Source organism: Mirounga leonina, unplaced genomic scaffold (assembly GCF_011800145.1).
Source record: "Mirounga leonina isolate KUSES-001 unplaced genomic scaffold, KU_Mleo_1.0 Mir_174, whole genome shotgun sequence".
NCBI lineage: Eukaryota > Metazoa > Chordata > Mammalia > Carnivora > Phocidae > Mirounga > Mirounga leonina.
This window is the reverse complement of record NW_023270451.1, coordinates 39146605-39161446: the sequence shown is the minus strand read 5'-3', so window position 1 is coordinate 39161446 and position 14842 is coordinate 39146605. Positions and strand designations below refer to the sequence as shown.

At 37.6% G+C, this 14842-nt stretch overlaps 1 protein-coding gene across 6 annotated transcripts in view; it reads right to left on the bottom strand.

Moving 5' to 3' along the window:
- Positions 1-5406: 5406 nt before the first annotated feature.
- The window catches only part of KLHL7 (kelch like family member 7), a 69675-nt gene continuing 60239 nt past the window's right edge, over positions 5407-14842 (bottom strand). For all 6 annotated transcript variants that reach the window (XM_035020731.1, XM_035020729.1, XM_035020728.1 and 3 more), the window contains 3 exons: positions 13252-13453; positions 7727-7824; positions 5407-6742 (listed from right to left, as the gene is read on the bottom strand). In XM_035020731.1, coding sequence (XP_034876622.1) covers positions 6459-6742; positions 7727-7824; positions 13252-13453 — 584 coding nt within the window. In that variant the 3' untranslated portion in view covers positions 5407-6458. The remainder of the gene's footprint in view (positions 6743-7726; positions 7825-13251; positions 13454-14842) is intronic.

The following is a 14842-nucleotide window of genomic DNA, read 5'->3' as shown; positions in this document are numbered from 1 at the left end:
GTTCAAGTCCCACGTTGGGTGCAGAGCTTACTTAAAAAAAAAAAAAATCAATTTACTTATTTTGAAACGTATTGAAGATTTACAAATACAGAATAAGAGACTGACTGTATTGCAGACCTGATACCCCATCACCCAAATACTTTATTTCCTACAAATACATTCTCCTACATAACCACAGTACAATCACCAAAATCAGGACGTTTATCTAATCCTTAGATTCTGTTCATGTTTTGCCAAATGTCCCAGTGTCTTTAAAAGAAAAAGATCCAGTTTAGAGTTATTGTTGCCTTACTCATATTTCTTTTATTTATTTAGCCTTACTCTTATTTCTTTAGTCTCCTTCATCCTGGAACACTTCCACAGTCTTTTCTTGACTTTCAAGACCTTCACACTATTAAAGATTACAGCTAGTTATTTTGTAGAAATTCCTCAATGCAGATTTAGCTGATGTTTTCTTGTGATTGGATTCAGATTAAGCATCTTTGGCAGGATTATTGCGGAAGTGATGCCATGGTTTTCACATTGCACCTCTCAGGTTGTGTACAATTTCAGCTTGTCCCATTACCTGAGGTGTTCAGTTTGATCACCTGGTTAAGGTGGTGTCTGCTGAGCTACTACAATGACTCTTTTCGCCTTTGTTATTAATAAGAATATTTTGAGGAGATACTTTGAAAGTATAAAAATGCCATTCCTCCCCAAGCTTTTTGGTTCTTTCATTTATTTATTCCTATCAGTGTGGCCTCCAATATTCTGTTTTTATTCACTGGGTTATAATCTATTACTGTCATTATTTTGAGGTTCAAATCATCCTCAATTTGACCAGTGAGAGACCTGTAATCTCCTTTGTTTTTTGACATATCCCATTAATTCTTTGAACACTTCTTTACTCCTTGGCCCAAAAGATGCTCTAGGCTCAGTCTTACACTTTCCCTGATCTAGTCCTAGAATCAACCATTTCTCCCAGGAGTTCTGGGTCTTTAATGGTACTTAGAGGCCAAGATCTGAGCTTTGAATTTTCTCATTGCTGTTGTGAGGTCTTTGCTCCCAAGCCCTTTCGTGAGCATTGCTAGGAAATATATACTATAGACATACATTTACATCAGTACATATTTCTGTATATGTATTAGAAACTATGAGTTTATGCTAATAACCTCCAGTTCGATCCCAAGACCACAGAATTTATTTTCCTCCTGTATTTCTAACTTCCTCCTTTGATAGTGAGAAACTTGGTTCCCACTATTCATACTTATTTTGAGCAATTCCCTTGTATTAGCCAGTTTCTCATTGTGGCCACTGACTTCTTGTCTATGCAAAGACCAACATGTGTAAGGACAATGCTGGGATCAAAGACCTAAAATAATGCCAGTGGTGGCTGAAGCTTAAATGAGAGTGGGCATGGTGCTGTGTGAAAGTGGAGAGGTAGGCAAGGCCAGATCCTAATTGAGATCATCTAGGTGGAGTGCTGATGAGACAATGGGAGACAATGGGAGCCTAGGGCTGAGGCATGCAGAATTCAGTAGTGATCAGTTAGGGTAGGGGTAGGTGGAAATCAAGAGTGGGGTCACAGGAAGGAAACTTCTAATTTCAAAATGGCACAGTAAAAATAGTTCTGCCCCCCTTTCCTCTTGAAAATCATCTCAAAGTAAGAGAAAACAAGCAAAGACATCATCTTTGATTATACTAGGAGATAACCATAATCTCAAACCACAATTTGTGAGGACTGAATGCACATGGAGGAATAGTAAATTACCTAGAAGAGAGGAGGAAAGTCCCATTCCTGAAAGGTGCACCCTGATGTCCCTAGGGAAGTCTGAAAAGCCTCAGAAATTAAGAGGCACCAGTTACTGTAGAAAGGTAGACTGAAAATCTCTATGGGTGCAGTTAGAATCTAGCTCCATAAATCCACCCAGTTAGGCAGCTATCCCTACCTGATGGGAGATAGGTTTTTTCCTTGAAAAAAAAAAAAAAGGGGTGGGGTGGGGACAAGAGAGGCTTCGAGTCCAAGACATCAAGTACAGAGGGGAAGTTATGGTACTGACAATGCAAGCTATGTTTATTGAATGGTGAAGTACAGTCCTCTTTGCGTAAAGTCTAGAAATTCTGTAGCCAGCCTTAGAGTCCCCTTTTTCCCAACTTGCCCTACACACCCAAGGTGTAGGGGTTTGGAAGATTATTTTTTTGACAATCAAATATCCCAGAAAAGTATCTATAGATCTGATGGATTCCCAACAAAAATAGGTGGCCATTCCCTCATCATATGATGAAGCTCACTGATAATTAGGCCCACCTTTGCACACAAAAATTATCAACTTACTCAGTGTCTCATTTTAAATATAAATGTGCAATAAAAACTTAAATATATATTGATAAAAAAATAAATATAAATGTGCAGCCAGGGACCAGAAAAGACAAAGCAAACAGAAAAAATAAACAGACACACACCAAGTGTATAGAAAATGTTAAAGTATCTTCAGAGAGGATAACACTAACAATGCTATATGAAATAATTATTTTTAAAAAAGTATTCTTAGAAATTAAACATGGGTAGTGGAAACAAATTCAACAGATGGTTGGAAGATAAAATCAGAGAAATCCCCTGCAAGAGTTGAACAAATCAGATCCTGAACCCATATTATAGCTGTTATTGAGGGTCAGATGAACAGTCCTAAAAGAGGGAAGGGAAGGAAAGGAAAGGGAGGGGGTCAGCATCTTGTGATACTTTTAAGGACTAAGTTTCAATCCTAATAAAGACCAGAGGCTTAAAGCTCTGGAAAGTAAAATCTTTCTAGTTAGTAACATTTCAGTTTCCCACCACAAACTTTTAAATTTTTATTTCTCCCAAAGTAGTTTGAATAGCCTTGAGAAGGAGGAAGTTAGGAAGATGAAAGTAAATTCAAGCTTTTAGGTCTTTTGAGGCAAATGTAAGAGGAGTATTTAAAGGATTTATCACATGTTGAAGGATGCAACCTGAAAATGTCTCTTCATATTACCAAATTATTGGGACTTAGTTTGGTGCCATGTTGGAGTGGATTGAATTTTCTGACATTGTTGGGGTATGTTAATGGTGTCACCCTTAAAAAGCAAAATTTCTGGGGCACCTGGGTGGCTCAGTCAGTTAAGTGTCCAACTCTTGATTTTGGCTCAGGTCATCATCTCAGGGTTGTGGGATCGAGCCCCAAGTCGGGTTCTGAGCTGGGCATGGAGCCTGCTTAAGATTCTCTCCCTCTCTCTCTCTGCCCCTCCCCCACTTCTTTTTTTTTTTTTAAAGGCAACATTTCCTTCAAATACTCCTTTATCCTGGCCTAGGCAGCAAATCTCAGTTTTTTGCTGTTAATAGTCTATAAGGCAAAAGGAATATAGACTGCTTGGTTAATAATTATTACATGGCTCATTTTTGTGAATCAAAATTTCCTGTAAGATTGTATGTCAGGTTTTTGAAAGCTAGGTCACAATTGTAATTAAGTACTGTTTTTTATAGCAACATTTTTTTTCAAGCCATTAAACTTTCATGTTCAAGTTGTCATTTTTAAAAGTATAAACTAAAAACTGCTATGTCATCAAAATAGTGTCACTGCAAAGGATGGAACATTAACATATCCCATGTTTACTAAGAAGAAAACTGAGCCCTTTATATGAAGGACAGGAATTTTGTGGGGGATAAAAGGAATAGAAAAAATACTTGCTGGGGTGTCCAACTTTTGGTTTTGGCTTGGGTCAGGATCTCGGAGTCTGGGGATAGAGCCCCGCCTCTAGCTCCATGCTTGGCAGAGGGTCTGCTTGAGGAGTCTCTCCTTCTGCCCCTCCCTGCCTCAAGTAAATAAATCTTAAAAAAAAAAAAAACCCAAAAAACCCTTGCCAATATATTGTGCCATTATCCTGGCATTGACAATTTCATAGAATATTTCCAAGGCAGAAAATAGGTACTAATTAGTAATTACTGAGATTACTAACACCACCTCCCCTAAAAAACCCCCAAACCCACGTTTAATCTACATCAAACCTGTCTACATACTTATAATGGTGTGTTCTAGTCAGTTGATACAGCCTAAAGAAAAGGCTAATTCATTTAGAATATTTCAAACAGTGCTGCACATTCCATATGGGGGAGTATTAAATTAAGTAATATAAGTAAATTGTAATATGACAAATGGATGTTCTTTTCTCCAAAAAAACTGGACATTTTTTTTCCCCAGTGGAGTACAGAATTGAAAACCCAACATAAAAATGTTCAAGATAGGCAAATCTAGAGACAGGAAGATTTAATGGTTGTCTAGGTCTATCTGGGGGATGTAATTGGGTTGGATAATGTCCCCCCAAAATTCATGTCCACTTGGAATTTCAGTATGTGACCTTATCTGGAAACAGGTTCTTTGCAGATGTCCTTAGTTAAGATAAGGTCATGCTAGATTGGGAGGAGGGTTGGCTAAATCCAATGACTGCTGTCCTTATCACACCATATGAAGACACAAGGGACACAAAGGAAAGAAGGACATGTGAAGCTAGAGGCAGTGAGTGAAGTGGCACAGTTATAAGTCAATGAATGCCAAGGACTGCCAGCAACCACCAGAAGCTGGGCGGGGGAGGTGGGCAATTTTTGCCTTAGAACTCCAGAAGGAGACAACCCTGCCAACACCCTGATTTAGGACTTCTGGCTTCCTGAGCTGTGAAAGAATAAGTTTCTGTTGTTTTAAGTCACCAACTTTGTGGTAATTCATTACAGGAGCCAAAGGAAACTAATACGGGGGAAAATGGGGGAGTGACTGCTAATGAGTATGGGCTTGCTTTCTGTGGTAATAAGAATGTTCCAAAATTGTGATGATGATTACACAACTCTGTGAATATGTTAAAGACCATTGAATGATACACTTTAAATGGGTGAATTGTGTAATGTGATTTATATTTCAATAAAGCTGTTACATGCGTAAAAAGTCCTAAATAAAAATATTATACTTTTTAAAAAAAGATTTATTTTCTAGAGAGCACACGTGCGCGAGCACAGGGGAAAGGGGCAGAGAGAAAAGGAAAGTCTTAAGCAGCAGAGGAGCCCCACACGGGGCTGATCTCATAACCCTGAGATCACGACCTGAGCTGAAACCAAAAGTCGGATGCTTAACCCGATTGTGCAATGCAGGTGCCCCTATCATTATGCTTTTTATAATCTCTTTCATTTAAACATTTTTAGGATTTAAGATTATAACCCCCATATAAATAAAGCCATGAAAATTAGAAACACAGCTTCACAAATTTTAAAAACAACCACTGCCTAATACATTTAAAATGAAGGATGAATAAAACTTAGTCTATTTTAAGTTAAAAAATATTTAATATTATTGGATAAAAACACCAATGGTGACAGCTTTACATGGCTCATCCCATACATTCCGTAATGTAAAAGGGCAAAACATTACTAGGAAAGAAATGAGTAGTTGGGTTTGTAAAAGATTTATTGACCAGATAAAAGCAATTAATACGAGATGACAACATTGAACTCAAATTATTACAAAACTTTTAGGAGATAACTGGGTCAAATCTCTCTGATGTGTCCTGCTAAGGAAAAGAAATCATGTATCTTTTTAATCCATAAGAAGTTCAAAGTCAACAGTGATATTGTGTAACTATCAGTGCTATTCTAGTAACCTAGAAATTTGCTATAAATAGCTTTATCTTTTGCTAATCATTCTTACTATGATTTTATTTTATTTAACAGTGAGGACTGAAGAGGCATAATCATTTTTTAACCACTGGGTAAAACAGTACTATAAATTAAAGAGGGTGCTAAGCTTGACATTTTGTGTTTCAAAGATGGAATATATTTAATTGGACTGAATATATTTCATGAGGACTTGGGTACATTTTTAAGCCCAAAATGTGTTTATGAAAGTTCTGTGAGAGAATACGTGTATGCGTTGACTCACTCTGGCTTGCTTTTAAAATGAAATAAATTTGGCACTATATGGAACAAATGAAGACAAGCAAAATTAGGTGAGACTAAGATGCTTCAAATCAGAATTGCCTGTCTTGACTTACAATTCTTACTATTTCTTAGTTTTTGACCGAAGAGAAACAAATAGACCTAACTACAGAGCACTTCTATGATGTATGAAAATAGAATCTAGAGCTAAGATGAGACCGCTTCACTGATGAGCCAATCCCCCACTCTGCATAATCATAGTTACAAATGTGTAATTCATTCAAGAATTCATATTTTCACCAAATGCTTATGATTTTTCAAGTTTTCTTGCTAGATATGTCATGGTTAAGTGGCCAGCTAATATATGGTCTTTGAATTAAGGAAATTCATATAAAAGAAACATCTATTTTATAGCGATCTTACTTTACTTGAAATTTCCTTTAAAAAAACAAAACACCCAACTAAAACTTTGTAACCAAACTCTTGGAACAAAGCACTGGTGGCCATATTTTTGAGTCTCTGATAAATCTTGAAGTCCATTCCCTTTTCATGTTTCAAGTGTTTCTTCATTTGCTCCACAAGTATCAACAACACAAATTAAACAACTTGTTACTGGAAAAGCTCGGACTTTGGAGTTGGCGACCCATTTGTCTGTCTCAGTATTATATTCAAGGATGTGTCCTAATCGACCCACACCTTGGAAACCAGCCAAGACATAAACTATAGAGCCAACTGCTGCACACTTCACTGTTACACCTTTCCATGGCATTGGTGAGACCATCTTCCATTCATTTAATTTAATATCGTAATATTCCACGTTGTCCAGACCACCTTCAAAAGAATAAAATAACATGAACAACTACAATTAACAATTCTAAGATCTCTTAATGTAATAATTCCTTGCATCTTCCCATCATTTTATTATGAACATTTTCCAAATATGCAAAACAGTTAAGAATCTTACAGTGAATGCCCGTATATCTACCATCTATTCTTATTTTTACTTTAACACAATAAAAATTTAACTTGTTACTTGAATCCTAAAATATGTATATTTATTTTTACAAAATTATAAATGTTCTATCTGTTCTGGGAAAGCAAACAGGTCAGTGGATTTTCCTTCTGATTAACTTTGACTATAATTACTCAAAAGTCTTTTATCCTTCCGCCATTTATCTTTTAGCAGTTTATGGAAAACAGCAATGGCAAGAGACAGGAGAAGGGAAGAAGGTATTTCTTTGTTATACTTAGGTAATTCTTAAAGGTACTGACTAAAATGAAGTTTGTGGACTATAGATTCAGTCCAGATTCTCCATTTATTTAAAGAAATAATTTCAGATTTTTTACTACAAATTTAAGAAAAAGTCAAATTTACTCATTTAAAAAATAGTAATATTGGTATTTTCATGCAATGTTTAAAAATGTTAAGGAAACTTTGCCATTCAGGGCCTGTAATTCAAGTCTTAAAAGTTGTATTTAAAAGTTTGTAAAAATTCAAATGTTTGTCACTTAATAGTTCTTTAGCTAGTGTGACACTATTACCCAGAGGGTGTTTGGAAATGTGTGAAGCTGAGACTGTCACAATGACTGATGGCAATTACAGGGATGTTAAATGTACTGCAATGTTTCTTAAAATATATTAGTTCTCAGAAACTATAAGTATAATAATATATATGATAAATGCTTGTATTTATTTTTTTTATATATATTTTTAAATGCTTGTATTTAGATTTTAAGAAATGTTTCAAAAATTTATGAGAAGGAGCTATCAGCAAACTCACTGGGAAAGTTGAACAGTGAATTAATGTCACATACCCAAGCCATTCTGACCACCTACAGCAAATATCTTGTCTTTTACAAATACCAGTCCATGATTCTTCCTGGCCTCAATCATTGGACACAGCTCAGTCCATCTGAAAAATAAGAGAAAGCTTTTAGAGTACTTGTTCACAGGAAGTAAAGTACTCATACTACTTTAAAAGAAAGGTCTGTTATCCCAGTTAAGTGCTCATTTAGTACTCACGTGTGTTCACACCCCCACACACACACCTGAAAGACTAGAAAACAAAGGTTTAATGTGGTTTTGAGTACTTTATTTACAGGTGGGGTAAACAGGGATTTTATTCCTTTCAACTCCAACAAAATATGAGAAAGAGAGAATATCTGGAGAGTAACACATCTTCGGAAGAAATCCATTTCCTAGTTCACAGTAACTTGTTAAAATGGTAACAAAAAAGAAAGGGAGGATACTTAAGAAAATATAAAATACCAATATTGTCACATATGGTTTTTTAAAGAATTTTTTTTTAAGAAAAGATTTTATTTGAGAGAGAGAGAGCATGAGGGGGAGGGTCAGAGGGAAAAGCAGACTCCCTGCTGAGCAGGAATGCAGGCCTTGATCCCAGGACTCCAGGATCATGACCTGAGCCGAAGAAGGCAGTCGCTTAACCAACTGAGCCACCAGGCACCCGTCACATAGGGTTTTAATTAATATTTATGTAGGAGTCAAACACAAATTTAACATTGGGCTCTAGCAATCAGCAAATTAGAAGTATCTGTTACTTTTCATATGTCCACCTTCAAATGTACATTTAGAACTTTAGGCAGCACTAGTAACAGAAGTACTGTCATTCTGTCAAATTTAATAGCTTATTAGCATGTTGTTTTGTTCATGGCCACTACTATAAATAATGAGATTGAGGAGCGCCTGGATGGCTCAGTCAGTTAAGCGTCTGCCTTCAGCTCAGGTCATGATCCCAGGGTCCTAGGATCAAGTCCCACATCGGCTCCCTGCTCAGCAGGGGGGTCTGCTTCTCCCTCTCCCTCCGCTGCTCCCCCTGCTTGTGCTCTCTTGTGCTCTCTCTCTCTGTCAAATAACTAAATAAATAAAATCTTAAAAAAAAAAATAACAAGAGGGGTGCCTGGGTGGCTCAGTTGGTTAAGCGACTGCTTTCGGCTCAGGTCATGATCCTGGAGTCCCGGAATCGAGTCCCGCATCGGGCTCCCTGCTCGGCAGGGAGTCTGCTTCTCCCTCTGACCCTCCTCCCTCTCGTGCTCTCTCTCTCTCTCATTCTAATAAATAATAAAATCTTAAAAAAAAAATAACAAGACTGAGAACATAAATGTGGACACAAGTGTTGAGAACACTAATTCATAGGTAGCAGCCTCATATACACAGACGTGTGTTACTTTTTTCTGTGAGACGCAATTCCTCCTTTTGCATACAATCCCACACATACGACTGACGTCTGTGATTGTGAAGGTGGTCCTGGCACACAGGCTTGTGTCTCAATAGCTAACAAAAACCAAAAGTGTCCAAGCAACAAGAAAAGGTAATCTGACATAAGTGTAACTCTTTAATTTCGTTATTTCTCTTCTTTTAAATAATTTACTAAATTTAACTTTTCAAAATATAATTAGGACGTAATGATTAACTCTGAAATATTAACTTGTTGCCATAATTATATTCATAAAATTGTTTTGTTTTAAAAGTGGTTTGACAGTTGCCACATTCATTTTCAGAGCACTCTGTAAGGTGAGGTGGGCAACACTGTTCCTTCCCCCCCCCCCCCCAGGGTAAACACACATGCTCTTCCAGGTGAAAAGACCAGCATTCAGCTCAGAGGTGGGAGCCAGTACTGGCCCTCCACTCCCTCTCCATGCAGTGAGCCGCACAAAGCGACTGTCAACGTGTATTAAACATAGTATCTGACTTGGAAAAATTCAAAATATATACCCCTTTCTTCTCCACACATGTCCATGATATAAAATAAGAGCACATTTTTATGTAGGGTGGTCCTTGACTTACAATGGTTCAACTTAGGATTTTCTGACTTTATGATAATGCAAAAGTGAAACACATACAGTAGAAACTGTACTTCACATTTTGAGTTTTGATCTTTTCCTGGGCTCGCTATATGATACTCTCATGATGCTGGGCAGCCGCAGTGAGCTGCAGTTCCCACTCAGTCATGGGATCACGAGGGTAAAGAAGTGATACACTTACAACCATTCTGTACCCACACAGCCATTCTGTTTTTCACTTTCAGTACAGTAGTCAATACATTACATGAGGTATTCAACACTTTATTACAAAGCAGTTTCTGTGTTAGATGATTTTGCCCAACTGTAGGCTAACGTAAGTGTTCTGAGCATGTTTAAGGTAGGTTAGGCTAAGCTATGATGTTCAGTACGTTAGCTGTATTAAATGCCATTTTCAAGGTAACAGTACTTTCAACTTACAGTGGGTTTATCAGGATGTAACCCCACTGTAAGTGGAAGAAGATCTGTGTAGCTAAGTCTCCTGAAGGTTTAGAGTTAGGAAGTTTCACAAAATATACTTTCTTCTTCCTGTAACTTCACATGCAGAGTATGTACTAGGTGCTTGCTCTCCCCAACCTGGACTTTAGTGTTTAGAAGTTTTTCTTAAAATTCTGACTGCAGCAACTGTGTCATGTCATATCCATAAGGCTTCAATTCTTCGCTTCCAGTTAAACCACTGTAGTTACAAAACACCTAAGAAAACTGTAAAAATTGGAAAGAATTCTTATAAAAAATAACTTAGATGGATAGATCACATATTAAAAAAAGGAAATCATTGTAGCACATAACTTTTCATTTTGAGATCTGGATAATTATAGTCACACTAGCTTTTCACTTAGGAAAATTTAAGGGCATTGAAGAGAATATAGAATATTCAAGTTTCATGCATAAGCTCAATATGTACAAAAGAAATGCTAACTTGTGTGAGTTTTAAGATATTCCCCAAACTAAATATATCCACCTAGTTTTAAAAAATATTGAGGTTGCAGAATTCCTTTATACCTTTCCCCTGCTACTATGAATAAGAATATACTGATTTACACTCATAGTGCCTGAATAAAGATCTCAAAATTTAGAATCCTGGAGTTTATCTAGTATGGGTTCTACTTTGAGAGATTTTTTAGAAATGAAAAAATAATTAGGAAGCAGGATAATGAGACCACAGTTTTCCAATTAGTATGCTGTAATACTTTTTGAGCATAAGGTGTCTGGGAGGTAAAGTAGAGACTGATATAAGAGGGAAGAGAGTTGGTATACACCCCCCTCTTATAGTCTGGGACAAGATGGGGCAGATAGCTCAAGTGATGGATGATAGAATGAGATAAGGGGTATCCCCAGAGTGCCCAGGTAAGTACAAAGATACATTTTGAAAAACACTGAGAAGTAGTAAATTTGATGATCTCAAAGAGATTTTCTAGTCTCAACATTTTTTTTTTTTAAAGATTTATTTATTTTAGAGAAGAAGAGAGGGAGAGAGAGAACAAGGGGTAGGGGCAGAGGGAGAATCTCCAACAGACCACCTGCTGAGCATGGAGCCCAATGTGAAGCTGGATCTCATGACCCTGAGATCATGACCTGAGCTGAAATCAAGAGTTGGAGGCTTACCCCACTGAGCCACCCAGACGTCTCTAGTCCCAACACTTTAGCAAAAGGTGTTTCAAGATAAGTTGTTTTCAATTCTATTTCTTTCTTTTTTTAAAAAATTTTATTTATTTGGCAGAGAGAGACAAAGCGAGAGAGGGAACACAAGCAGGCGGAGTGGGAGAGGGAGAAGCAGGCTTCCCGCCGAGCAGGGAGCCCGATGCGGGGCTCGATCCCAGGACCCTGGGATCATGACCTGAGCCGAAGGCAGACGCTTAACGACTGAGCCACCCAGGTGCCCCTAGGAGAGTTCTTTATATTTTAAATCCTTTAAAAATAGGTGGGAAGCATAAATAAATAATTGCACATGGTTAATCATATTTTGTAATTCTTACTTTTCATTAAAAAAAAAACAACAGCTGGAGTGGAAGACTTCTATGTTTTGTAATCTGGCAATATTTCCTAAATATCAAACTTGAGCATAAGACTTGGTGCAGCTCTTTGGCATAACATTTAAGTTGAACATATTTACCCAATAATTTGTTCTGGTAAAGGAAGAACAATCTTTTCAAATCAATAAATAACTTTTCTTATCAAATCTCCTTGGATGTTCTGAGTATCAGACAAACGGTCTGACAGGGATATTACCTGTGGTCATTTCTTTATTAAAGTCACTCTACTTATCACCCCCAACCCCTTCAGTAATTGGCACATTACATTTGGCTACATTGAACAGGTTCCATCACTAATTACAAGGTCAGAAAAACTGGCTATTTATTTCTTTAGGATTTTGCCTTTTATTATTATTATTTTTTAAAGATTTTATTTATTTATTTTACAGAGAGAGAGACAGCGAGAGAGGGAACACAAGCAAGGGGAGTGGGAGAGGGAGAAGCAGGCCTCCCTTGGAGCAGGGAGTCCAATATGGGGCTCGATCCCAGGACCCCGGGATTATGACCCTGAGCCGAAGGCAGACGCTTAATGACTGAGCCACCCAGGCACCCCTGGATTTTGCCTTTTAAAAAGCAGTTATTTACTTCCCAGATTTAAGAATAATCGTAATGAATAAATATGTATCGAAACATACTTTAGTAAGCATGAACTCAGAATTAAGACATTATACCTAGGGATATGATGACACAAATCAATATATAATGTTTCCAATTAAAGGCAAATTTATGGGGCACCTGGGTGGCTCAGTCAGTTAAGCGTCTGCCTTCGGCTCAGGTCATGATCCCGGGGTCCTGGGATCGAGCCCCGCATCGGGCTCCCTGCTCCGTGGGGAGCCTGCTTCTCCCTCTCCCTCTGCCTCTCCCCTGGCTTGTGCTTGCTCGCTCTCTCTCAAATAAATAAATAAAATCTTAAAAAAAAAAATAAAGGCAAAGTTACTACTGACTGTAAATTTCTTCCATCTCCCCTACATTTCCTGACTTCAAACAAAAATATTTTATGAATTTGATGAATTAGTCAAACTTGTCTCATTCATAGGCATTTATTGCACAAACAGGAACAGAAAGAGAGGGGCTCCCACAGGGTAAATAAGGTCAAGTCATTTCTTAAAGCACAGAGGAAGGGTCCAGGACATAAACATGTCCCGAACCTAGCTCATTCAAAAGTGTGTACACATTCTTAATATAAGAACTAAATTCTTCTGTTGGGTTCCTTCTACTTTTTGCCACCTTCTTCCTCTGAGCTTTTAGAATATAATTAACTGTGAGATAAGACTTTTTTTGTTTTTTGTTTTATACACAGTGTAGTTTTAATGAGTTATGCATAAGGTTATTCCCATACACTTCTACATATAAGTTTACAAACACATATCTAAATAAAGAAAGAAGTTACTTGAAAGACAAATTATACACAGCATAATTTCACTGAGTTAAGAACAGGTCTATTCCCAGATAATTTTAAAATAAGACTTTTAAATGGATACATACGTTTCTGTGGCAGGATCATACACCTCACAGGAATTCAGCACTCGCCCAGAAACATTGTTCCCTAAACTTCCACCACAAACATAGATCAGGCCATTGGCTTCCACCATGCCGTGGCTGCAGCGCTGAGTCAGCATGCTGGGCTTCGTGTGCCAGCTTTCCGTTCTCGTGTCGTAGCACTCAAATAAATACAAAGCTGAGTTCCCTGTAAAAGAAAAAGGGCTCCATCATGCCTCACTTAGTATATGTGTGGGTTTGGAGTGAGCTGACGGTAGAGCTGGGTCATTAGTTACTGGAGGGAAGAATTTAAAGTTGTCTTTTCTTCCCTTTTTTTTTTTTTTTTTAATATTTTATTTATTTGACAGAGAGAGACACAGCGAGAGAGGGAACACAAGCAAGGGGAGTGGGAGAGGGAGAAGCACACTCCCCGCGGAGCAGGGAGCCCGACGTGGGGCTCAATCCCAGGACCCTGGGATCACGACCTGAGCCGAAGGCAGACACTTAACTGACTGAGCCACCCAGGCACCCCCAAAGTTGTAGTCTTTTCTAAAGTTAACAGTAACAGCAAAATGGAGGAATAACTTAAGAAAAAGCTAAACCTTTTTGTATGGACCTTAGAAAAATATTTTTAAAAAGGATCTGCTGGAGAGACTTATTTATTGGTAATTGGAAATTGGTTTGATTTCAGAAGAAAAATTAAATAACATTACATATGTTTTCGTGCCCAGTTATGCATGATGGGAATTATTCAAACTTTAAATGCTTATAGAGGAGAAAAGCATAGCTATTTATAGATGGTAAATCCATACTTAGACTCTGAAAACTACTATCTGATAATATTCTAAAGTTTATCATTTAACATTCTATAGTAGTCACTGCACCATTAACAAAACTATTTTTCCTGACTACTCTCAGTGGCTGTGTGAGTAAGCCCTGAAGTCATGCTGGCCCATTTTTGACTATACTCTCAAGGTATCACTGAATGTCTCTGGTGTGCTTTGATTACACTTTTTTTCCCCAAAGATTTTATTTATTTATTTGGGAGAGAGAGCGCACACAAGCACAAGTGGGGGGAGCTGCGCAGGGAGAGGGAGAAGCAGGCTCCCTGCTGAGCAGGGAGCCCAATGTGGGGCTCGATCCCAGGACCCCGGGATCATGACCTGAGCGGAAAGCAGATGCTTAACTGGTTAAGATTACACATTTTAACAGCAAAACATATACATCCTGTCTCATTATAGGGGCTCAATAAAGAGTTTTAGAAATGATACTAATAAAGCAACAAGTGCTTTTTTCCTTCCCGAGAAAAAAAATTAAAATTTAACCAAATCGTATCTCATCTCCCACTCCTGGAGTTCTTGCTAATAGTCAAAAACACCACCACCCCTAAAATTCTCAATCACAGTCAAAGTCTACAGAAAGCAAAGTTCAGGGAGTAACAAATGGAAGAAGCAATGGTCCCAATTAACAATAATTTCTTTTTAACTTTTAAAATATTTTCAATGAGATTCAGTTGGTTGATATTAAGGGGAAATACACAGTGTATGGCAGACATGAGAAACTACTACTTAAGTAAAAAACTTAGTAATTGCTGAAG